Source organism: Carcharodon carcharias, chromosome 3, assembly GCF_017639515.1.
Source record: "Carcharodon carcharias isolate sCarCar2 chromosome 3, sCarCar2.pri, whole genome shotgun sequence".
NCBI lineage: Eukaryota > Metazoa > Chordata > Chondrichthyes > Lamniformes > Lamnidae > Carcharodon > Carcharodon carcharias.
Window position 1 is genome coordinate 84,599,994 of NC_054469.1, and position 24,739 is coordinate 84,624,732.

General features: G+C 43.8%; 1 protein-coding gene across 4 annotated transcripts in view; it reads right to left on the reverse strand.

The window, feature by feature from the left end:
• Nucleotides 1-24,739, reverse strand: part of egfra (epidermal growth factor receptor a (erythroblastic leukemia viral (v-erb-b) oncogene homolog, avian)) — a 359,425-nt gene that overhangs the window by 133,823 nt on the left and 200,863 nt on the right. For all 4 annotated transcript variants that reach the window (XM_041183261.1, XM_041183260.1, XM_041183263.1 and 1 more), the window contains 4 exons: nucleotides 22,563-22,749; nucleotides 16,364-16,492; nucleotides 11,182-11,250; nucleotides 5,138-5,256 (listed from right to left, as the gene is read on the reverse strand). In XM_041183261.1, coding sequence (XP_041039195.1) covers nucleotides 5,138-5,256; nucleotides 11,182-11,250; nucleotides 16,364-16,492; nucleotides 22,563-22,749 — 504 coding nt within the window. The remainder of the gene's footprint in view (nucleotides 1-5,137; nucleotides 5,257-11,181; nucleotides 11,251-16,363; nucleotides 16,493-22,562; nucleotides 22,750-24,739) is intronic.

Consider the following 24,739-nt stretch of genomic DNA (forward strand, 5'->3'; position numbering starts at 1 on the left):
CCTAAACTTTATATGTAGGACCACAACCCTTTCTGTTGTTGGTACGGTTGTGGACTACAACTGTTGACTGTTTACCCTCCCTACTCAAGAGTGTTCTGCAGCCACTTAATGACATCCACGACCCTGGCACCATGGAGGCTACATATCATCTTGGGTTCAGGTCTGCAGCCACAGAACCACATGTCTGTTCCTCTAACTATGCCAACTCCTATCACAATTGTTCTTCCAATCTTCTTTGTGCTCCCTGTACAGTACAGCTGAACCAGATGTGATGCCATTGACTTAGAATATCTGGGGAGTGCAGCCAGAACCATCACTCTCACCAGTATTCAGGACTGAAGCAGAATAGGAGAAGGAGAGAGAGTCCTTTGATGTGAGGCTGAGTTGATTGGGTCTCTACTCCGTGGGGTTTAGAAGAATGAGAGGCAATCCCTTTGAAAACATAGAAGATTCTGAAGGAGTTTGATAGGCTGGACCCTGAGGGGTTATTTCCACTGGTCAGGGAATCTAAAACACAGGGGCACAGTCTCAGGATAAGGGGCCGACCACTTAGGACTGAGATGAGGAGAAATTACTTCACTTAAGGGGCTGTGATTCTTTGGAATTCTCTGTCCCAGAGGGTTGTGGATGCTCCATTGTTGAATAAATATAAGGCTGGTATAGACAGATTTTTGGTCTCCAGGGAATCAAGGGATATGAGGAGTGGGTAGGAAAGTGGAGTTGAGGCCCAAGATCAGCCATGATCATACTCGAGAGGCCATATGGTCTGCCCCTGCTCTTATTTCTTCTGTTCTTCTGTGTTCTTGGAGAGGAAGAAAAAGACTAGCAGCTCTGAGTTGGAGCCATGGCCAGAAGGTGCAGGCCAGAGGTCGAGGTGGAAGCACTAGATATTGTGGCTGGATATAATGAGCATACCAGTGCACCAGGGGCAACTGCTAGGAGGTAGCACATGCCATGTCATGCCAAGGGACCAGTAGGGAGCAAGACACATGGCAGCCAGGACTGCTGCCCACATAAGAATACCTAACGCTATGTGACAGACATATATTACAATCTTGGCAACAGCTACAGATGTAACTGATGCTGCAGGTAAAAGTTAGCACTTTTAAAATATATTTTCCCATTCACAAAGACTAATATCAGAGTTTTCAATGCATTTTGAGACGTTGGGTGGAATCGTCCCAGATTTGCACTAAGTGCGGTAGCGAGTGGAAAAAAACGACGTTTTACCTACCGGCCACAATGGCAGCTTTTCACGCTGTATCATTCCAAACCCACTGCATTAATCGTGCATTCCCAGCAAATACACTGTTCAAAGGCAGGCAGGCTCTCATTTGCCCACCATACCATCACCTCGCTGCTTCATCACGCCAGGTGCCATATTTAAAGGCCAGCTGTACGCACACATCTCAGTGCTTCCAGCCCAGCCCTGCATGGAAGACATGACCCCGAAAGACAAGAAGGCTGCAGCCCCCCACTTTAATGATGCATCCCTTGAGCACCTTTTGGATGCCATGGAGGCTCGCCGTGATGGCCTCTTCCTCTGCTCTGGCTGCGGGATGGGCAGCAACATCACCGATCCGGTTTGGGAGGCAGTGGCAGAGGTGGTCAGCACCAACACCCTGCAAAAGAGGACAGTCACCCAGTGCAGCAAGACAATGAATGATCTCCTCCGTTCTGACAGGGTCAGTCATTCTTCTCATCACTCTCAACTCACACTCACAAACCCATCACACATCCACAGGGATCTCACACCTCAAGGGACAATAGCACTACCTCTCACAGATACCTTCACATCTTCCTCAGACTCATATCCTCTGGAACTTGCATCCCCATCCTATCCATGTCCCTGGTCACCACACAAACATTCCCTGCAGTGCCATGTGTCCTGCTCACTCTCTCCATCTCTTTTCATGCAGGAGAAGCTGGCTCACATCATCAGGGAGAGGTTCCAGCCAGGGGGTGGAGTGGCCCACGTTAGGCCCCTCATTCACTCTTGGGAGCGTGCCATCGTGCTGACTAGTGAAGGTGTGGAGCGTGCCTGCGGTGATGGTGAGGTCGGCGGTGAACACCCTCGTGAGAATCCTGCATCCCATCATCCATCTCTCAACGCAAATGTGAGCACTCTCTCCCCTGCTTTTGACTCTGCTGCCATACACAATTAACTCTGCTTTGGTTCACATGGAGCTCTTACAAGCAGCCAACACCCTCAGCCAGTCAGTCCCTCAGCTCCATCCACATCCTCACCTCCAGTCAAGAGGACCCATCCTCCATTGAAGAGCTGGAAATAAGCAGCCTGGAAAACTTGTCACAGCGCTTACCCACACCCTGCAACAGCGCAGGGACACACACTTGGGTGGCACCTAGATCTAGAGCAGGCTTGGGTTCACAATCTGGTGGTCATCGCACGGACACGTGTCTGCAATAGGAGGACGCAGGTTCAGCCCAGCTGCTCAGTACTTGGAGGCTGCTGGGGAACAAACATCTGTGAGGTCAAGTCAGATGATGAACCGCTGAAGGAGCACCTTGACGTCCTCCCAGGTGCTCCTTCCCCTCAAGGAATCAGGCTGGGCCCCCAAGGTACCCGAAGGAAGGAGGAGCGGCAGCTGGACACCCCTGGGTTATCCACTCAGGAATTTCAGAGGCTGTCCTTTCCCTCCAAGTCTACTTTGCCTGTGACCCCCTCAACCTCATCCTCTGTCACCACAGAGGGAGCAGCTGGTCCAGAGCTGGGACCCCCAAGGCCTCAGATCTCCAGAGGACCAAAGCCAAAGTCGTCAGAGGCAACAGGGCCAATCATTACACAGGCTGTCTCCACCCTTGCTGCAGATGTCAGGGCAGCAACTAGAAGTCTAAGATATTCAAATGTTAAGAAATTCTGATTACAGTTGGATGCATTTGTGAACACATTTTGCCACTTTACAATCTGGCAATATATTCACTTTCACTGAATAACATGTAATGGTGTCTTTCAGCCTTTGTGTGTACTCCAGTGCATCCACCCCCACTAGCATTCAGCTGCACGCAGCCAACCTATGAGGGATTCTGGAGGGAGGCGTGTGTGTGTGTGTGTGTGTGTGTGTGTGTGTGTGTTTTCCTTCCCATGTCACAGTCATCTTAATGCCCTGATCATTTTCAATGCTGCTTGCTGGGGTTTGCTTTCAGTTGTCCATCTGAGCTGCCCTGCATCTCCACCCACCCACTGATCACACTCCCATGCAGCACGTGGTCTCGCCCATCACGACCCTTGTTTCACTTTCAAATTAGCCAGCATGGTGGTAATACAGTTTTTCTTTCACTCCCCTGTCCTTTCCCCTCCCCCAGTCACCCATTTCCTTTCTCCCACCACCTGCATCACCTTCCACTTCCCCTCTGTGACCTACCAGCCACAACCCTTTTCTTTCAGGGATGTCCAAGTGAATGTGCACGTTTGCTTCCTTCCTGAAGGTCCCAACCCCATCCACATTAAACTCCCCTACCTCCTCCCTCCCACCCCCAGCATCTGTATCTGTCTCCCAATCCCCACCAACCACCCTCGTTGTCCCTTCTAATGATACTGTCAACCCTCACCCTCTCATCTTACCAGCTCACTCTACCCTCAGTCATTCTCGCCATTTCCTTGCACCATGCCCATCATCAGTTAGCTCCCCAGGAAGCAGTCATGGACTCATCAAAGCCCGACCCCGCACATTCGTCTGGACATCACCCCTCTGGACTCTGTGTCCCCCTTGGAACTCTTTCCTCCCCCCGGACTGCCCCCACCTTAGCCCTTCCCTCACCCTTATTTCTTCCTCCACACTTAATCCCTCCTCTCTCCACACTCCTTCCTCCCCTCTTACTTCTTCCTCCACCCTCATTCTTCACCTCTCCACACTCCTCCCTCCCCCCGGACTCCCACCTCTCTCTGCACTCCTTCCTCCCACCGGACTCCTTCCTCCCCCTGGACTCCTTCCCCTCTCCGCACACCATCCCCCCTCCAAAGTCTTTTCTTTACACTTTCCACCCCCCCTTACATCCACCTGCTAGTTGCCTTCTCCCCTTTACCCCCCTCCCCATAGTCCCTCCCCCCACAATGTCCCCACCCGACACCTTCATTCCCCTTCCCAACCTCACCCCCCCGACACCCTCCTCCGACAGCTTTGTTCTCCCCCCCCTTAACCTCAGCCCTCCACACCTGATACCTCTGCCTCTCCCAGTCGATCCTAGACCTTGCTCTCCCAGCCCCCGGTACATCTTCCTCTCCCAAATACAGCTGGACCTTCCTCTCCACCCCCGCGACAATTATCCATTGTGAGAAGACCCTCAACAGTGACTTTCCACATTCCATGAGCTGCTTTGCGGCAGAGCCATGCCCATGAGAATCCAACCAGCCTGCCATGGACGTACCTACAGGGTCCCGTTGCTGTCGGGCTCCAGCATCTTCTGCTACTCAGATGTCTGCGATGTGAGCAAGGCCCTGGCGATAGGTCCTGACTTCTTGACATCACAGTTGTCAAGACGTGTTCTCCGCCGGCGTGTTTTCCCGCTGACTTTGGTGGACGATCCAATGGGGCAGGCGGAGGTGGTGGTGGGGGGGGCGGGGTGGCGCTGCGGTGGGGATGATTCTGGTGGGCTGGCCTTATATGCAGATGCATTACAATGAGGTTCCCGACATCGGATGGCGGGAAACACAGTCTGCCATCGACGGGCTAAGAGGACGATAGCAAACTGTTTTCACGATTTCGTGAAACAGATTTTTGGCCTTCTCGCCATATTGTCTGCTCACACCACCAAACCCACCCAATGCCAGCGGGCGTGGAGAATTCTCCCCAGTTTGTTGTGACCAACTCAATATTCTAATATATAACGGACATATATCATGAAATATCCTGGTTTACATTTTCTTCTTTTGAAACAGCAGTAAACAGTATTACATTTTTATACTTCAAGAGAAGTTGGACTTAATAACATTGATACAGATCATTTAAATCCCGCAACAGATAACAAACAACATCATGATTGATAACAGCAGTTAGCTAGTTCTTTGATACACCCATGACATCTTAAATCATCTCAGTCACCCAGGAAGGAGGGAAATAAGAAAACACACTTTCCTCAAATCTATAAATTAATGGTGACAAATCGTTAACTTTCTTACCAGACAATCATATTCTCTAGGTCCAGTGCATCCAGAAGCACACTGATTGTGGCAGCAGTCACTGGGGTTCGGACCTCTACATCGACCTGAACACTGCTGAGCGCAGATTTTCTTTGTAACTGAAAATGTGGCAGAGATTGGTAAAATCATTTTCATTACTTCTGATGGATTAATATAATTCTTATATAAGCCCTTGAAGCTGATGTCCTAACAACCATTGCTGCCATTGGTGACTTCCAGATGGTGCGCTAACTGTTTAACAGCTGCATTCAACAACATTTCTATGCCTTGCATTTATACAGTAGCAGTTCAAGGTTGAATAATGAAAATATGAAAATAAGTGATAATTTTAGAATTATTTTCCCAATACCTTTTGAGAGGTACATTATGCTGAATTTACACTCAGTTGATTTGAATGTGTGAGGTACAGTCCGTGACAGAGTCAATTATATTTCGGGATGTGATGGAAGATGGAGATGAAGGCCGAAAGGGATTTGCTCATTCATATATTATTTATTTATATAATTCCCAGTTAGCATTATTAATAACTTGTACAAGTGCATTTCCTTATTTTAAATTTCATATTTAAGCTATAGATATCTGTTTATTATTACATCTAAATGCTTAGACGGATGAAAATGCTGCAACGTTTATATATCCAGAAAACTGGTTCCGACATACAAAACTAAGATTAGTTATCTAACAGAAAAGCTATTTGCAGCTATTTCAGAGTGTGTTGATTTTATAATTTCCATTAAAACAACAAAAGATCAATCATTTACCCCTTGAAGTTAAGAGCCCTCACACACTATGGGCTGTATATTCAGGATACCCTTGAAGGCAAAAATGGAGCTGGGGTGGGGGCCCCCGAAAATACCAGTGCCAGGCAGCATGTCAATTTCAAAATGTCAGTTCTAATACTGGCAATAATTACTAGCGTGGGGGGGAAGGTGGGACTAGAATCCTGCTCTACTCCTATGTAAAGTGTTAATTATAACACCGTTGAAAAGCTTATTAAGAGCTTGTCAAGGCTGGAACTTTAAAGATACTCATAGTTGCCCCAAGGCATCTCCCCAGCTCCAAAAAGGGGGAATGGACTTTGGTAAGGGAGTACCCTGAACACTGCAGAGGTGCTAGGGGGAGTGGACACTCAGCACCCGTGCACTGGACAGAGTCAGCAACTTGCTGACTAGCTGAAATGAACTGGGATGCTAGGCTAGGGGATGGATTAATAGAGAAGCAGGAGCAGACATTTAAGGGGATATTTTAGAATACTCAGAATAAGTATATTCCCACTATAAAGAAAAATTCTAAGCAGAGGACCCACCATCCATGGTTAGCTGAAGAAGTTAAGGAAATCATCAGCCTTAAGGAAAAACCATACAAATCTGCAAAGAAGAGTGGCAGGATAGATGATTGATCAGAATATAAAGCGAATGACTAAAAGGTTAGTCAGGAGAAAGAAATTAGAGTATGAGAGGAAGCTAGCTAGAAATGTAAAAACAGATAGCAAGAGTTTCTACAGGTATTTAAACAGGAAAAGAGTAAGTAAGGTAAATGTTGGTCCTCTAGAGAGTGACAATGGGGAGTTAATAATAGATAATAAAGAAATGGCAGATGAAATGTATAAATATTTTACTTCTGTCTTCAATACAGGGGATACAAAAAAACATTCCAGTTAAGAGCTATAAATCAGAAGGTGAAAGAGAGGGGAACTTGGTGAAATTACAATAACAAGGGAAATGGTATTGAGCAAACTGATGGAGCTGTGGGCTGACAAGTCTCCCGATCCTGATGGATTTCATCCTAGGGTCTTAAAAGAGGAGGCTAATGAGGTAGTAGATGCGCTGGTGTTAATTTCCCAGGAAAGATTCCATTAGGCTGGAAAGTAGTAAATATAATCCCTCTATTCGAGAAAGGGAGGGAGGAAAAAAACAGGAAACTATAGACCAGTTAGCTTGACATCTGTCATGGGGAAGTTGTCAGAATCGATCATCAAGGCAGTGACTGCTGTGCACTTAGAGAAACACAGGGAAGAATTTTCTCCCTGTCGGGCGGGCGGTTCAGGAGTGGGTGCAGAGCCAATCACGGCGTGCCACCATTTTTTGTTGGTGGGCCAATTAAGGCCCGCCCAGCGTGAAGTGCACCTGGAAGCACTCAACGCTACCTGTGCGGGCTGGGGTGAGGAGGGAGAGCGGGGGCCTGCGCTCTTTCGTACATGTACGTGAAAGAATGTAAAAATCTCCTTGAGAAACTCGGAGCTGCCTCAGGGAGATTAATTTCAGCTCAAAACATGTTTAAAATAAAATAATAAAATTATGCAGACATGTCCCCCCATGTGACAGTGTCACATGAGCTGGGACATGTTTATGAATTTTAATTAAAATTTATATTTAATTAATAAAACCCTTCATGAAACCTCATCCCGCCCGTGGATGAGGTTTCATGAGAAATGTGAAGGCCACCTGGGTTCTTCATCTGCCTGCCAACCTTAAGGTTGGAAGGGCAGCCCAGACAATCAGTTTAATTAGCTACTTAATGGCCTTAACATGCCTTTGAAAGTTCGGCGGATGCGCAGCCGACTCTGGTGCGTACCCATCGAACTGAAGATCAGAATGGCGCGCACTGAGGTTGGGATGCATGCCGACGTCACCGCACGTCATTTTACGCATTGGCATGTGGGGCCCACCCTCGTAAAGCGACCGGAAGATTCTGGCCACAAGGTAATTGGGAAGAGTTAGCATAGTTTTCTGAAAAATCATGTTTAATCAATTTATTGGAGTTCTTTGAAGGAGTAAGATGTGCTGTGGATAAAGGGGAGCCTGTAGATGTGCTGTACTTGGATTTCCAGAAGCTATTTGATAAGGTGCCACATCGAAGTTTCTTGTGGAAAATAAAAGCTCTTGGTGTAGGGGTAACACATTAGCATGGATAGAAGATTGGCTGGGTGGCAGAAAACAGAGAGTATGCATAAATGGGTCCTTTTCTGATTGGCAGGATGTGCCAAGCAGATTCCTGCAGGTGCTGAAGCCTCGAATCTTTACAATTTTTATCAATGACTTAGATGAGGAGAGTGAAGGCATGGTAGCTAAATTTGCAAACAACACAAATATAGGTAGGAAAGTATGTTGTGAAGAGGACGTAAGATGATTGCAGACAGATATTGATAGGTTGAGTGAATGGGAAAAAATCTGGCAGATGGAGTATAACGTAAGAAAATGTGACGTTGTTCATTTTGGCTGGAAGATTAAAAAAGCAGAGTACTACTTAAACTGAGAACGGCTGCAGAATTCTAAGGTGATTAGTGTGCAGGTGCAGCAAATAGTTATGAAAGCGAATGGAATGGTATACTTTATTATAAGAGGAATTGATCATAAAAGTAAGGATGTTATGCTTCAGTTATACAAGGCATTGGTAAGACCACATTTCAAATATTGTGGGCAGTTTTCATCTCCTTATTTAAGGAAGGATGTAAATGTGTTGGAGGCAGTTCAGAGGCAGTTTACTAGATTGATACCTGGAACGAGTGAGTTGTCTTGTGAGGAAAGGTTGGACAGACTGGGCTTGTTTCTACTGGAGTGTAGAAGAGTGAGGGGTGACTTGATTGAAGTATATTAGATCCTGAACGGTATTGACAAGGTGGATGAGGAAAGGATGTTTCCTCTTTTAGGTGAGTCCAGGACTACGAGGCTCTGTTTTAAAATGAAGGGTCGGCCTTTTAGGACAGAGATGAAAAGAATTTTTTTCCCTTAGAGGATTGTGCGACTTTGGAACACTCTGCCTCAGAAGGCGGTGGAGGCAGAGTCACTGAATATTTTTAAGACAGAGGTAGATAGATTCTTGTTAGGCAAGGGAACAGAAGGTTATCGGAGGTAGATGGGGAATGTGGAATTCGAAACACGACAGATCAGCTATGATCTTACTGGATGCAGGCTGGAAGGGCCTACTTCTGCTCCAATTTCATGTGTCTGTATGACATCAAGTGGGCAGAAGAGCACATTCATTTAATGACAGGCACGGGGTCACAAGGACATTGGATTTAGCCACCATTCTGGATTGCTCCCATTGCAGGGACCCATGTAACCATCAAGCCCGGCCAGTGCAAATCAACAGCAGGCTATCCCACTGGTCTGCAATCACAACAAGAGCTTCCTCCCTGCGTGCACCCACTTTCCTGCAGTGACTACTTTATCCTCTAACACTACAGGCTGCCCCAGTTCTTCACTCTAACCCCAAAGTGCATGGATGGATCCCACAGTACAACGGATATCTGTTGACCAGCTGGTTATCTACCCGTCTGCAGGAGCTACGAGACAGAGGCAGCACTACCAATGCCGCCTATTCAACAGGCTATTTTGCTTTACAAGATGTTATTCTGGTGCCTGGACCAGTCTGGTGCTGCCTCCAATACCCTCTTGCAAGGGTCTCAGTCATTGTGGGGGTCCGCTGCGCTCTCCATAAAATGGCACCCCAGAGAGATATGAACCTTGAGGATGGTGAGACTCTGGAAGGAGGAAGCTCGTCTATGGAGGAGCAGGAGATAAGAGAGGAGGAGGAAAGTGAGGCGGAGGGAGATGACACCGAACAGAGAGGTACCCTGCATAACATGGTGGCCTCCTACCACTCTCCGTAACACGACCTCCCTCCTTCCCCTCACATCTTCCAGCTTTAGATTCCGGTTTGTATCGATGAAGCGAGGGTCTGCCCTACCCTGGTTGTCAGGCCCATGGCCCCCCTGTGACATCTCATTTCCGTCTGGTGCAGTGGAAGGTTTTGGCACAAGCTGCAGATCTCTCCTTCAGGACAACCAACAGCCTTAGTGATGGCTGCCATGGGATATATACATGAGTCTCAAACTTCATCTGAGCCAGATAATCAGCTGCATCTCACTGAAGATTTTTTTTTGTGAATTAAGGAACTCAGAAACCTCCAATCTCGCTTTGAGCAAGATGCCCATTCAGCTATTCATTGAAAGAGTTGATCGCAGAGCTTCCAAACTGTGGAAATACTTGCCTCAATCTTTTCCTCCAGTTACAAATCTTCAAGCTTTTAGAACCCAACATCAGTATTAATTAATTTTTGATTACCTTGTCTTCTTTACTTTTTTCAAACTTGGTGGCATTCTGCAATAAGACTCTGTTTGGCCTTTTATCTTGGTTTTACAAAAACTAAACTGAAGTGATATTTCCAGTTAAATTTAAGATAAAGGTGTTTAGTAGTACATTACCCATTCAACATTTTAAAACTAGGATCACATTCCCGGCAAATCTCCTTTCCTCCTCATAACTCAAGCGGCCTAAACCACAACACTGTCTATGTTATCCTTAGTTTTAACCTGGACAAGGCAGCAAGACATCTCAGACTTGAAATAATAGCAGAAAACAAAGTTCTCAGTTTTGCCTCCAATAGAAGCTTCATCCCTCTCCATTATAAGGAATCAATAGTTGTAACATTTTTTATGGAATTTTGCAGTAATCTCTAATTCTCTGTGCTTCATGTTTGTCACATTGACAACTACGAAATATCAGACAGAAATTTATTGGATGACAACTGCCTTAATTATCACAAATAATGACTAAACTCTTCCATTGAAGCTATTTTGCAGCCCAAATCATTGGAGATTTTAGATTACATTTCTGGTACCATTTGAAGTTTTGGTTTAAGCAAAATTGTTTAAAAAGTTACAAATGCATTGGGATCTTGCTAAGAAGATTGCTAGCATGACATGGCAAGATATCCTTCAAAATAGCAAAATCTTGACATAAGAAAGTTTTGATTTCTCAACTGCCTTAGAGCAGATATCTTGTACAATTTTAAGAAATAGCTGACCACTAAAATTGGGGCCTTAGTTTCATTTTTCGAGGGTGAAGGCAGATTATAGAAAGGTCTTGCACGAGTGTCTAAACAGATTAGTGTTTAACAGCTACTAGTTGCATACCCATTGATTCAAGAACAATCTTGTGATAAACCACAGCTTGAATGGTCTAATTTTTAAACATGACATTGCAAACCATCACTTTAGCAGCTGAAAAGTTAACACTTACATTTCTGACAGTTCTCTAAACCTTCACCCCAGCACGCTTCATTTTGACAGTGTGTGTGACATTTTGAACCTGTAAACCAAAGAAATAATGATAAAAGAACTCAACTACAAAACAAAATTAGTCCAAAAGATCAAGAGTAAAATAATCAATTTAAAATAGGTGATTAAAACTTTAATCATTTTGCTCCCAAAATGTTGAATCAGAGTATATGTATTATAATTGAAGATGAAGGAAAAACATTAGATTTAATTATTTTCTGGAAGCGTTTAAGAGGAAAGAAAACAATAGATTTAATATCCTAAAGAATTGCGATCTTCAGGGATTGTTGTCCCCTGAATGTGTTAAAAATTGTGTGAAATTGTTGCAAGCAATAATTTAAACCTTTATATTTAAAAATATACATTTTTAAAATTAATTTTATGGGATGTGGGCGTCGCCAGCCAGGCCAGCATTTATTGCCCATCTCTAATTGCCCATGAGGTGGTGGTGGTGAGCTGCCCTCTTGAACTGCTGCAGTCCCTGCAGTATAGGTACACCCACAGTGCTGTTAGTGAGGAGGGTTCCAGGGTTCTGACCTAGCGACAGTGAAGAAACGGTGATATATTTCCAAGTCAGGAGAGTGAGTGACTTGAAGGGGAGCTTCCAGGTGGTGGTGTTCCCATCTATCTGCAGCCCTTGTCTTTCTAGATGGTAACATTCGTGGGTTTGGAAGATGCTGCCTAAGGAGCTGGTGAGTTTCTGCAGTGCATCTTGTAGATGATACACCTGCTGCTACTGTTTGTCGGTGATGGAGGGAGTGAATGTTTGTGGAACTGGTGCTAACCAAGTGGGCTGCTTTGTCCTGGATGGTGTCAAGCTTCTCGGGTGTTGTGGGAGCTGCACACATCCAGGCAAGTGGGGAGTATTCCGTCACACTCCTGACTTGTGCCTTGTCGATGATGAACAGGTTTTGGGGAGTCAGGAAGTGAGTTATCTACTGCAGGATTCCGAGCCTCTGACCTGCTCTTGTAGCCACAGTATTTATATGGCTAGTTAAGTTCAGTTTCTGGTTAATGGTAATTCCCAGGATGCTGGTAGTGGGGGATTCAGGGATGGTAATGCCATCGAATGTCAAGGGGTGATGGTTAGATTTTCTGCTGTTGGAGATGGTCATTGCCTGGCACTTGTTTGGCGCGAATGTTACTTGCCACTTGCCAGCACAAGCCTGGAAATCATCCAGTTCTTGCTGCATTTGGATATGGACTGCTTCAGTATCTGAGGAGTTGTGAATGCTCAAAATCCCTTTGTCTCTGCCACCAGGCTCTCCCTCCTCAGTATTTCCATTTTGTCGTCTTCCTCCCATTATTCAGAAGCTTCCTATGGATTCAGCTGCTTGGGCGAGATTTTCCAGCCCCACCCAGCACCGGGAGCATCTGGTCCTGCTGAAAGTCAATGGACTTTTGGCTGGGCCACTGAATCTCTCGTGGCGGGTCTCACCAAGACGGGACAGGGATTTTCTGGCCCTTAGTTTTGCCTTCACCCTTTTTTACCAACTGAGAACTCATTGCCAGTGTGGGTCAGCTGGTAGGACTCTTGTCTCTGAGTCACAACATAAGAAAATAAGGATAGGAGCAGGAGTAGGCCATTCGGCCCCTTGACCTGCTCCGCCATTCAATAAGATCATGGCTGATCTAACCTTGGCTTCAATTCCACTTTTCTGCTTGTTCCCCAAAACCCTTGATTCCCCTATAGTTCAAATATTTGTCCAAATCAGCCTTCAATATATTCAACAACTCAGGGCTGAATTTTCACAAAGTCAGGATGACTTGGGAGTCCTTTACAAATGTTGGCAAGTCACAATTACTGGACAGCTGGCCCCATTCCAAGGGCTTCTGATTTTCAGGAGTGCCTTTTAAAAATGCGGGCTGGTTCGGGTCATGAGCCCGCACCTTGCCCGACCAACCTGGCCGGCTCCACTGCAGGGATAGGCATGTCCTGGTCCTCTGCGATTTTCATGTAGTTTAGTCACTTTTTCAGAGTCGTGGTTCACAGCACCTCAGAGCCTACATGAGGCTCAAACCATAGCCAGCACGAGGGAACCTTTTGACAGGCAAGTTCAATGCCCTCCATCCCAAGGAATGGCACTTCCATTCCCATTCACCCATTATACATTGTATTGAGACGATGGGGAGAATTTTCTCCCTGTTGGAGGGGAGGTTGTGCAGCGTCGGGCGCAGGCTGACGCCCCCGACTGGCTGGGCACTGCCATTTTACGTGCGCGGGCCTTAATTGGTCCACCCAGTGTGACGCATGCCCAGAAGTGCTGTGTGCTCCCTGTTTGGGCAGCGGGGTTTGCCTGAGTCGGGGAGTGCGCTCTTTCGCGCATGCACACGAAAGAGTGCAGAAATCTCCCTGAGGCACACAGGTTACTTTCACTTATAAAACATTGAATAAAGGTAAAAAAATATTTTAAGGATGCGTTCCTTCATGTGAAACTGTCACATGAGCTGGGACATGTCCATTAATTTTATTAAAAATTTTTCAAACACTTTAAAAACATTCATGAAACCTCATCCCAACCCTGGATGAGGTGCATGAAAAATGCGAAGGCCGCCTGGGCTCTTCACCTGTCCGCCAACCTTAAGGTTGGACGGGCAGCTCAGCTTATTGCTTTATTGGCTTTTTAAATTGCCTTAATAGGCCTTTGGCTGTTCAGCGGGCATGCAGCCGAGTCGGCTGCATGCCCGCCAAACTGAAAATCTAAATGACGTGCAGTGGCGTTGGGACACACGCCCGATCTCACCGTGCGTCATTTTACGTTTCAGCAAGCGGGCCCCGCTCCCGCTCGCCAAGCTGAAGATTCTGCCCAATGAGCCCAATAATGATAATAGGATGTCTAAAAAAAAACTTTAAAAAAACATTAATTGATAACTTTGCACTTTCTTTAAAAAATTTCCTTTTTACGACAACCCAATAAATGTGTCAACCATACCCTTTAATTTATCAATGGCAGTTGAAACCTCCATCTTGTGAAAATAAATTGTCTGCAATTGATAGCATAGATCAGAGAGACAAAACAATCAATCAAGTAATGTTTTCTCTGGGGGTCAGGCGTTTCAACAAGCTAATGGATTTCTGGGCATTCAGCCGAGCCTCAGCAGTATTCTTGGATGAGATCCCAGGCATCCATTGGAGTACTAATATAGCTCAACCTTCACCACTGATTCGATTGGAAGAATCAGACCAATGTTTTTATGGGAATGGAGAAAGGGAATGCTTTTTAACCTGCATCATCCTGTTTCTGCCCTGTCTCAGCCCAACTGAGGCCATGATTGCCAGAAAATCCTATTTCATGGCAGCCTGGCAATGCAGCCGGATTGTGACAGTGAGATTAGTCCTGTCTCCAGATTCCTGCCTCCGAGATGAAAATACTGCTCAAAACATTTGTTTAAAGTCTCTGCTATTTCCAATATCTCTCAGCCTGTAAGGGACCAACATTTCTTTAGCTGCTCTCTTCTAAAAGTATATAAAAAAGAAGCTTTAACTATCTTTTTTTATATTTCTTCTTTGTTAGTGTCACTCTATTTTCTCCCTCTTTTTTGTTAGTCATCCCAGCTGATTTCTATAATTTTCCCAATCTTCTGGCCTTACCTTTCCTGGTATTGTACATCTTTTATTTCTATTTGATACCAACTATTTTGCTTAGTTAACCATGGATGATACATCCTTCTCTTCAGAGACTTTCTTTCTGAATGGAATATATCTTTGTAGAGAATATGCTGACAGTTGTCTACCATCTACCTGTAAGGTTTTAATCTCTTTCCCCGTTGACTATAGCCAGTTCTAGCCTCATATCTTTATAATTGCCTTTATTTAAGTTTAAGACATTAGTTTCAGACCAAAGTTTCTCACACTTCAACTGAATATGAAATTCTATCATACTACGATGACTCTCACAGAGGATCCTTTATTATGAAGTCATTAATCCTGCATCATTACATATTAGCAGATCTAAAATAGCCTGTCCCTGGTTGGTTCCACAATGTATTGTTCTAAGAAACTGTCCCAGATACAAACTCGTCCTCAAGGCTAGTTTTGCGAATTTGTTTTGTACAATCTGCATGAAGATTAAAGTCACCTGTGATTATTGAAAACTTTTCTTGCAGGCCCCCACTATTTCTTGAGTTATACTCTGTCCTAGAGTGTAGCTACTGTTAGGGGGCCTATTGATTAATCCTGCCATTGATTTCATTCCCCTGTTATTTCTTACTTCCAGCCAAGACAATTCTCCACCTTAATCTTCCAAAGCAAAATAATTTCTCACTACTGTATTGATTTCATGCTTTAACAACAGAGCTAGCCCATCCTCTTTTCCTTTTTGCCTATACTTTCAAAATGTCGAGTATCCCTGAAATATCAGTTCCCAGCTTTGGTCACCTTGCAATCATGTCTCCGTAACCAGGACTTGAGCACTCAAATCAGAGCTGACACTCCAGTATCAGAAGTCCTATCTTTTGGATAAAGCGTTAAGTTCAGGTGCTATATGCCCTCTCAGGTAGCTGTAAAAAATCCTATGACACTATTTCAAAGAGAAACAGGGCCCTTAACCACAGTGTCCTGGACAATATTTATCTCTCAGCCAACTCCATCAAGCAGATTATCTGTTTATCACACTGCTGTTTGTAGAAGCTTCCTGTGCTCAAATTGGCTGCCTTGTTTCCTACTTTACAACAGTGACTACACTATTAATGTACTTAACTGGCTGTAAAGCGCAATGAGACATCCGATGGTCTTTTAAAACATTTTCCCCCCTCCTGCACAATCTCCAGAAGCCTTGCAAAGCACTGAACACAAGGAGCACCAAAAAAATATAAATAACTGTTCCCTGTAATTCTGCAATCCTCCATGAAGAGAAAAGGCTAGTAGACAGAATTTTGAGCAGTCATAAACAATTACAGATGGTTACACAAATGTAATTCATTTCCATATGCAAGACAAAGATATAAACTGAAATTAGTTTAGAAAAGTAAAATATGTCTTTAGTTTGCTCACTGTTGCTCAAGAGGTAATATTATATGTAGCATGGATACAGATTACAAGATGAAATGAAAATGTCACCAAAACAATGAACGATCAGTTTCTTTTCTATTTCAAACTAATTCTCAGTTGCAGAAAAGTAGATGAAAATTAACATTTTGCTTACAATTCCTTGCAGTGAAGCCTACTGACAATTCAGCCATCTGGCTCGTTTCCAAAATGTCATCCCAGTGAATGGATTGCAAGTGACAGAGCTCCGGGTTGGAGGCGATTTTCACAGTGCCTGATAAAATTTCTTAAAGATAAAAATAAACAAGTTATCCAAAGCCACAGGAGCACCCGAAATCACACACAGTTTTCAATCCTCTTCCATCCTCTCGTTTGGTCCTTTTTAACCTGCCCCTCTTCTTTAGTTTAAAGGTAAATCCATACTTAGCCTGTGAATGTTCCTGGCAGAGTTACATTTATTCTCCACCCATGGTTGCCCTGAGGTTTTGGTGGCAGGCACTCTCATTGAGCTTCAGCAAATCAGCTTGATGGAACTGGGTAGCTTGCTAGGCCAATTAAGAGGACAGTTAAGAGCCAACCATGTTAATGTGGGACATAATGTCAGTCACATACGAGCCAGACTGGGCAAGGATAACAAATTTCCTTTCCAAAAGGGCATTAGTGAACCAGTTGCAGTTTTACAACAACTGATTAAACTTCATTGTCACTTCCATTGGCACCAGCTTTTTATTTCCAGATTTTTAAAAACTGAAGTCAATTTCTCAAACTGCCATGGTGATATTCGAACTCTCGTTCTCTTGATTATTAGCCCATTAGTAGCATTACTACTGTACTACCACACTCCCAAATGAAGCATAGTAACTGTCATCCTCTGCTTCCTCTCCCAACGGCTATCCTTTATGTGTAAGCCTGGATAGTAAGTTTTAGAAGGCTAAGTGATTGTGGGGCAACATACCAAAACCTGATTCTATCAAGATATACCATTCCCACATTTTGAGGCTTTACTGGGTAGCATTCAGAAGCAGGAATTTTGGACAATTTTCCTTCCTTTCTTCAGTTCTGAAGAAGAGTCATACGGACTTCAAACATTAACTCTCTATTCCTCTCCACAGATGCTGTCAGACCTGCTGAGCTTTTCCAGGAATTTTTTGCTTTTGTTTCAGGTTTCCAGCATCCGCAGTATTTTGCTTTTATTTTTCCTTCCTGTAACTCAGGAATATTGAGGCCAATCCTGCATCTTTACACATTACTAGATCTAAATTGGCTAATTCTAGTTAATTTAGCAAAGACATGATCAAACTTGTAAACCTCCTGAAATATCCAACTAAGCTACTCAATGGCATAACCGAATAAGCCTCCCTTTCAGAATTCAAGATGCATGGGGACGGTGGGCGAATTTGCCCTCAAAAGCCTGAAAAATTCAATGACGGGGACAACAAATGAGAGTAAGTCGTCCTCTGATATGGGAGAGATAGAATCTGTGAGGAGCTGCTCCTCCAATCACAGGTTTTGTCAAAGACTTTGTCTTTGCTGGCTACTCCAGCTCTTCCAATCATAAGTTCCCTTCTTCACGACCTTGCTGATCCTCAAGAGACAAAATCTATGATTGGAGGAGCAGGAGGAGGGAGGGAGCCTATAATTGGAGGAATTGGATAAATTATTCTGGCTGGTCCCGCTGCTGCTATGGAGGAGACTTTTGGCTGCACTATCAGCAATCGTTGGACATCATCCAGGAGGCCAGGGGACGAATTAGAAAATTAAAGGAAGTGGAAGTCTCCGCTGGTAAAGAGGCCTCAACAGGCCTGGTGGAGCCATCACAGCCTTGAGTGAGGTGAGTGCCCATTTGGGGGGGGGGGGGCATATCTTGGCTGAGGGTGGATTGGTGGGGTTGAATCATGACAGCGATGATGAGTGCCGGGCCTGTGTCTCGGCTGGGGTGGGGGTGGAGGTGGGGGGCTGCACTGTGCATCCCAAATTTTGGCTGCTCAGAGGTGCAGAATGGTTTAAAAGAGGGGCATGAGTGTTACTGATAGGGGAGAGGGGCTGATTACAATATGTGCGTGTGTGTGTGTCTGTGTGCGTGTGTGTGTGTTTGATGGAGGTGGGTGGGAAGAGGGGCTTCACTGAATCTTCCGTCGCTCGGGAATCAGGGAATATGGCTGAAATCTACAAATGTATGAAATAACAATGGGCTGAATAAAACACCGTGGTGGTGCGGGGGGGTGGTGGGGGTGCTGGGCGGATAGCTCGTCCCACACCCCGCCTGCCCCCCACCTCCCCACCCCGGAAACAGTCAGCTCCATGCTGGCCCACCCCAAAACCATAATGTGCTGCTGGCGGGCTTGACAAGGGCTAAGTGGGACTTCTGCCTCCTCATTGGGGAGGACGTCCCATCGCTCTGGAGCTGCTGGCCAACCTGATTGGCCGGCAGCTCCATCAGCCCCGCAGCATCAAGAGCACATTAATGGCCACTGCTGGGACTGCAAGAAGTGTAAGTAGGCCCTGGGAACCGGGAAGTACAGGGTTTTGGGTAGGAAGGGTTTCGGCAGGTCACGGAGGGACAGGGTTAGTGGGAGGGGTTCGGTTTAAGGCTGCAGGGGTTTCGGAAGAAAAGGGGGGTTGGTTTGACCTTGGAGGGGTCACCCGCCGATCTGCAAAGGGCAGCCCCTGAAGATCGAAACCGACCCTCTCCTCCCTTCCCGCTCGTTGAAGGTTTCATTGAAAAAATTGGGCTGACTCCCTCCCGTCTGACTGCCCAAACCAAATGTTTTATGGCATGAGCAGCATTTTATCAGCTCTTTTGAGTACAAACCCATTTCCATCTGTTTCAGATGAAGTTACATTGTTTCATAGTTTGCCATTGTGAGATTTGAACTCTTGATCATGGGGTTACAAACCCAGTACCATAACCACTTGGCTATTTAGGCCAAGCTCAAAACACATTTCCATCTGTTTCAGATGAAGTTACATTGTTTCATAGTTTGCCATTGTGAGAGTTGAACTCTTGATCTTGGGGTTACAAACCCACTACCATAACCACTTGGCTATTTAGGCCAAGCCAAATACTAACCAGGCCTGAGTCTGCTTAGCTTCCGAGATCAGACGAGATCGGGCGTTTTCAGACTAGTATGGCCGTAGGCCAGCATTTTATCAGTGCCAACTGGCTTGGTAACAAGCCTAATTGACCCTGGATTACCTATTTGAATATAGCGGGCGGGCTGCTGATTTGGAGCCTGCCAGCTCCCTCTAATATGTGGGTGAGCTCGGGGATGGGTGGGAGATGGTGGGGTGGGCACCTGCCTTATTTTACATGCCTCATCCCACCCCCACCAGAAACACACCCAGCAGGGGCACATAAAATGCAACCCAATATTTTTACGAAGAACCTCGAAAGCATAGATTTTCTTATTTACCGGCAAAGGGTAGCTTTATGCTATCTTGGAACTATGTTCTATGAGTTCTTTTTGTTTACGATTTCATTAAATATTTATTCTCCCTAACCAGTTCCACTAAGAATAAAACACATGTCTTTTATTTTTAATATGGACATAAAGAACCATAATTAATGTTCCTTTCATTAATCCAATCTATGCATCATTAAAGTGAGGATGATCAAGTGAGAAGATGCATTAGTTTGGAAAAATTACTGAAATGTGAATTAAACCACTCATTATCTGATGGTTGGCTTGGCGTTGCAGAATTAATTTGTGTCTACTCCCCTTGTTGCACAGTTTGACCTTTGGAAGTCAGTATCCTGATGTGTTCGTCAGCATTTTAAATTGGAGTATTGAGGGGAAAGAAACTAACAGAATAAAATCAAAGACTGCTGGAAAGTGTTAATACTTGCAATTAATTTTTAAAAGGTGCTGCAAAACTTGTCTTGTGCCAAGCAGTTCAAATTTTAATTTGGAAACAGAGTACAGGAGATTTATTTATAATAAATGAACAAAACCATCTTATTTTGCATTTATGATATCTTACCTATCCAAAGATGAAAACACTAAAAAAAATTCAACACATACAGAAGGCAATGATATTATGTTACTGCAGCACCTAATAAAGGAATTAGTGAGAATGAAAAAGAAGCCCCTGAAAACTGAGAAGTGGACCCAATTATCAAAAAGTAGCCCTCGAGAAAATCTCACATGGAGCCCTTAAAAAGAAAAAAATGAGCCCTGCTCTCTCTTTCTCATCTAACTCCAGCAGAGGGGCAAAGGCCACTTAGCCTTCTAAAACTTACTGTCCAGGCTTGCTCGTGAAAGATAGTCATTGGGAGAGGAAGCAGAGCATGACTGTTGCTATGCATCATTTGGGAGTGTGGTAATATGGTGATAATGGTACTAACACCATACCTGGACCTGGATTAATAATCTAGAGAATGTGAGTTTGAAACCCACCATGACAGTTTGAGAAGGTAGCAAGGTGGGCAGTTGCAGCTAGTGTTCCTGTTTGTACCATTTTCCTATATTTCTCTGCACCATGCCTTCTATCTTTGAAAGGTTAATTTGCAAGGCAAATTTCAGCAGTAGTGTTCCATATTTAGTAGATGTAAATCATCTAACAAGAATCATTATATACAGGAAGTATATAACGTTTTTCCTAACTCAAAGCTGAAATCAGAAACATGCTATATTGTTCCAAGTTACTCTTTTTGTTTCAGATCCCATGTCTGTGCATGAATCAAAGGTAAATTTGGTATGGAGAACAGCTGGAGCTGAAAGTTACCTGGCAGAAGAATGGGTACAGCTAAACATTTTAGATAAACTGCTGATTCAGGTTTCTTTTAAATACAGCAAGCCAGCTGCCTGTATAAAGTTTCTGTTTCAGGAAACACAGGCTATAACTCCCCTTGACTATCTGGCTGGCAATTCTGTCATGAAGTGATGCCAAACAAAGGGGAGCTACATTCCTGAGTTTGGCAGCAAAGTAAATTTGAACCACCACTGTGCACTTCATAGTAGCTAATAAAAAAGGAGCACTGATTAATATCAGTGAGCAGGTTTGCCGTCTGTACTCTGGCCGAGCTAAACTTGTGTGGCAAGCTGCACACACCGGGAAACTTAAAAGATGAAACTCATTTAAAGGATTGGTAACTATTTGATGTTTAGGAATTGTTTTTGACATATCTTTCCTAATCTCCAATTTTACTTGCAAGATACCATCTCAGAAATAAAACATCTTAACCATCAACAAAAAAAGCAAAGTGCTGCAGATGCTGGAAATCTAAGTAGTGCTGGAAATGCTGAACAGGTCAGGCTCCGGTAAGGAGTTCTGATGAAAGATCATGGAGCTGAAATGTTAAGTCTGTTTCTCTCCACTGCCTAACCCACTGAATTTTTCCAGCATTTTTTGTTTTTATCCAACAACACTGGGCAGGTGAGTTCAAGGTAATACTACAAACATAAGGATAAATGTAATAGTCTACAGGGACTCCAGTAAGTCCCTAAGAAAAACTTATCTTGTTGATTTTATATGTACATCACATAAAAAGCCAATCACTACAATATCTCCTTTTCTTTACTTGGATTCATACATCTTCCCATCACTTGGTTCATTTAGAGCCAAGCCAATATCAGGACTCCACAACAGATCAGCTTTGTGCTCCACAACCGTTTAGACAACGTTATTTTACAGTGATGGTTTATGGTTCTCCAGTATTAGTTGAAAATCCATTTAAATGTTTCTGGAGTATCTTGTGAGATCACTAAATGTACATTCGATGACAAACAAGTTACTGTAGCATGCTATAATTGATCTAAAAATAAAAACATCACACAATCTAAATGATGTGCTACTGCAATGTATATGTCACAACATAGATAACTTAGAGATTATTTTTCTTCCTTCCCACCGGAGTCGCTGCTTGTCAAACATCATTGGTTGGTGGTAGGATGAAGACCTGTTCCCAATGCAGCACAGTAGCCAACTGCTTAGGCGACTGAATTTCCATTTTCCCTTAACCCTTCTTCCCTCTAATCAGTGCTCCCCCTGAATCAGAGCAGAGATCTAGAATTTACCATGTGGATAACTGTAGGTGCAAGCTCGTATTTTTCCAGGTGATAGTAAAAACCTGCCATTTCTACCATCTAGAAGAGCAAGGACCTCATGTGAACACTGCCAGTTGCAGATTCCTTTCCAAGTCACACATCATTCTGACTTGGAATATATCACCCTACCTTCATCAAAACCCTGGAATTCCCAACCTAACAGCACTGTGGCTGTATCTACACTGCATTGATTCAAAAAGGCCATTCACCACCTTCTCAATGGCAATTAGGGGTGGGTAATAATACACATTATGCTTGATTTAAAATGCACTCTGATCATTTTGCATTGATAATACACATCAAACTAACCTGTAAGATTTCTTAAAGGTAACTCATTAAGCCCGATTCTTTCTTCCTGCTTATAGTTTAACAAAATAACAAGAGCAAATTTGTCTTCGTAAAGCTGGTGACCCCGGATGATCCTAAGATTCTCCAGCGGGATCCTTGAAATTTCGTTGAGCCCTATGAGGACGTAACCTGAAACTTCCTGAATACTCTGTAAATCAATAGAAAGCATATAATGTATTATATGCTGGAAAATCATTTATCAGAAGGATCCGGTGATATTGAAGTACCACTGACAATACGAAAGCTACAAACAGCTACAAGAGATATACAAATTATAAACATGGAACGGTCATACACGCATGCAGTTGTCAATTTCTCTCTTTTAATTTCCTGCTCTGTTTTCCTGCAGACAAAGATTCCTTGTGCAGGTACAACACAGTAGGCATCAACACCCTTCAGTACCTCACTTAAGTTCCCAAGATTTTCTTTGTCTTTACTGAAGGCAATGCAGAACGCATCACACGACAAGAGTACAGACTGTAATGTGAAGTTGATAAATGTAGAATGGGATCAAAGGAAAAGCAAACTTGTGGAGCCTCCTCCTCCTGTTAGTTGTTTAATTGTCCAACACCATTTACAACTGGATGTGGCAGGACAGAAGAGCTTGGTCTGATCTGTTAGTTGTGGGGTCGCTTAGCTCTGTCTATCGCATGCTGCTTCCACTGTTTGGCATGCGAGTAGTCCTGTGCTGTAGCTTCACCAGGTTGACACTTCATTTTTAGGTATGCCTGGTGCTGCTCCTGGCATGCCCTCCTGCACCCTTCATTAAACCAAGGTTGATCCTCCGGTTTAATGGTAATGGTAGAGTGAGGAATATGCCAGGTCATGAAGTTACAGATTGTGGTTGTAAACAATTCTGCCGGTGCTGATGGCTCACTAATACTGATACTAGATCATTTCAAGAGGTGACCATCAAAATCAGTCACATCTTCCACACCATATTTAGGGAATTTTTCTACATAGAAATATCACCAAGGTTTGGAGAGCAGCTAGCCTTCCACCAGTTTATAAAGAGGGGCATTACAAAACAGTAAGCTTGACATGAGTTATTAGAGGGCATCCTGAAGCAAAGATTTGATGAAATAAACCTACATGGCTATCGTATGGCATTGCATGAATTTATGGAAGGGAGGCTCTGCTGACAAATTTACTGGAACTGTTTGAAGAAATGATTGACCTTGCAGACAAGGAATGTTCCAAGGATGTGATATATTTAGATTTCACAAAGACTTTTGATGTGTACTCAACCAAATAGGATGGTGTAGAATAGGAGACAAGCTACAGATATGGGCTGAAATTTCAATGTTTGAAATCAAAGCAGCATTTACATGGCAAAAAATCACTAGTGAGGTACGACAGAAATTGCTGCCAACACCACTATTATTTACTTATTTAGATTTAGATCATTTGGTGCTTTAAATTATCCTGTCAAAATTTGCCAATCACCAAATTTAGCAGAAGGGGTTCAAAGAATTGAGGCAAACCAAATAAAATATGCTGAGTGCCCCTGGGAGTTAGGTCAATGAATAGAAAATGTTATTTACTTTGGATAAATGCAATGCCAAGTGAAGGAATTAATTAATAAGAAAATAACTGAAACAGTTCTGTGTTCCAGGATGCAACATGTGAGAAAGATCCAAGGGGTATCATATTTCAGAATTTCTGCCTATTTTCCATAGTAACATTTTGGAGTATTTATTCTAAAATGATATTAAGTTAACTTGGAGGTTAAATCCACTGCACTCAACTATCAGGAAATGTAGATTAAAACAAGACAAGAAAGCTGACAAAGTAATGTCTTCCAAATACAACTTCACTCTGAGATGGTGGAAGTTTATTTAGCCATTCCACACCTAGGATAGAACTGCTAGTGTCTGGAACAGTCCATGGGAGCTACTACGAATGCCAAATCTCAGCAGTGAAAGATTTCATTTAAGTTCAGGTCTAACCAGTTGCAGTCAATTCTCTAGTCTGAAGATTGCATTTTAGTCTGCCAACAGGTACAGGGTAGGATAATTCTTATTTTCTACATTACAGTGCATGTTACAGAACTAAGTTGAAGTGAGGTGAAATTTGCTGTAAGCATTATTCTATTTCTTTATGTATTGTTTGTAGTTAAAGCAATGTGATAAATTATC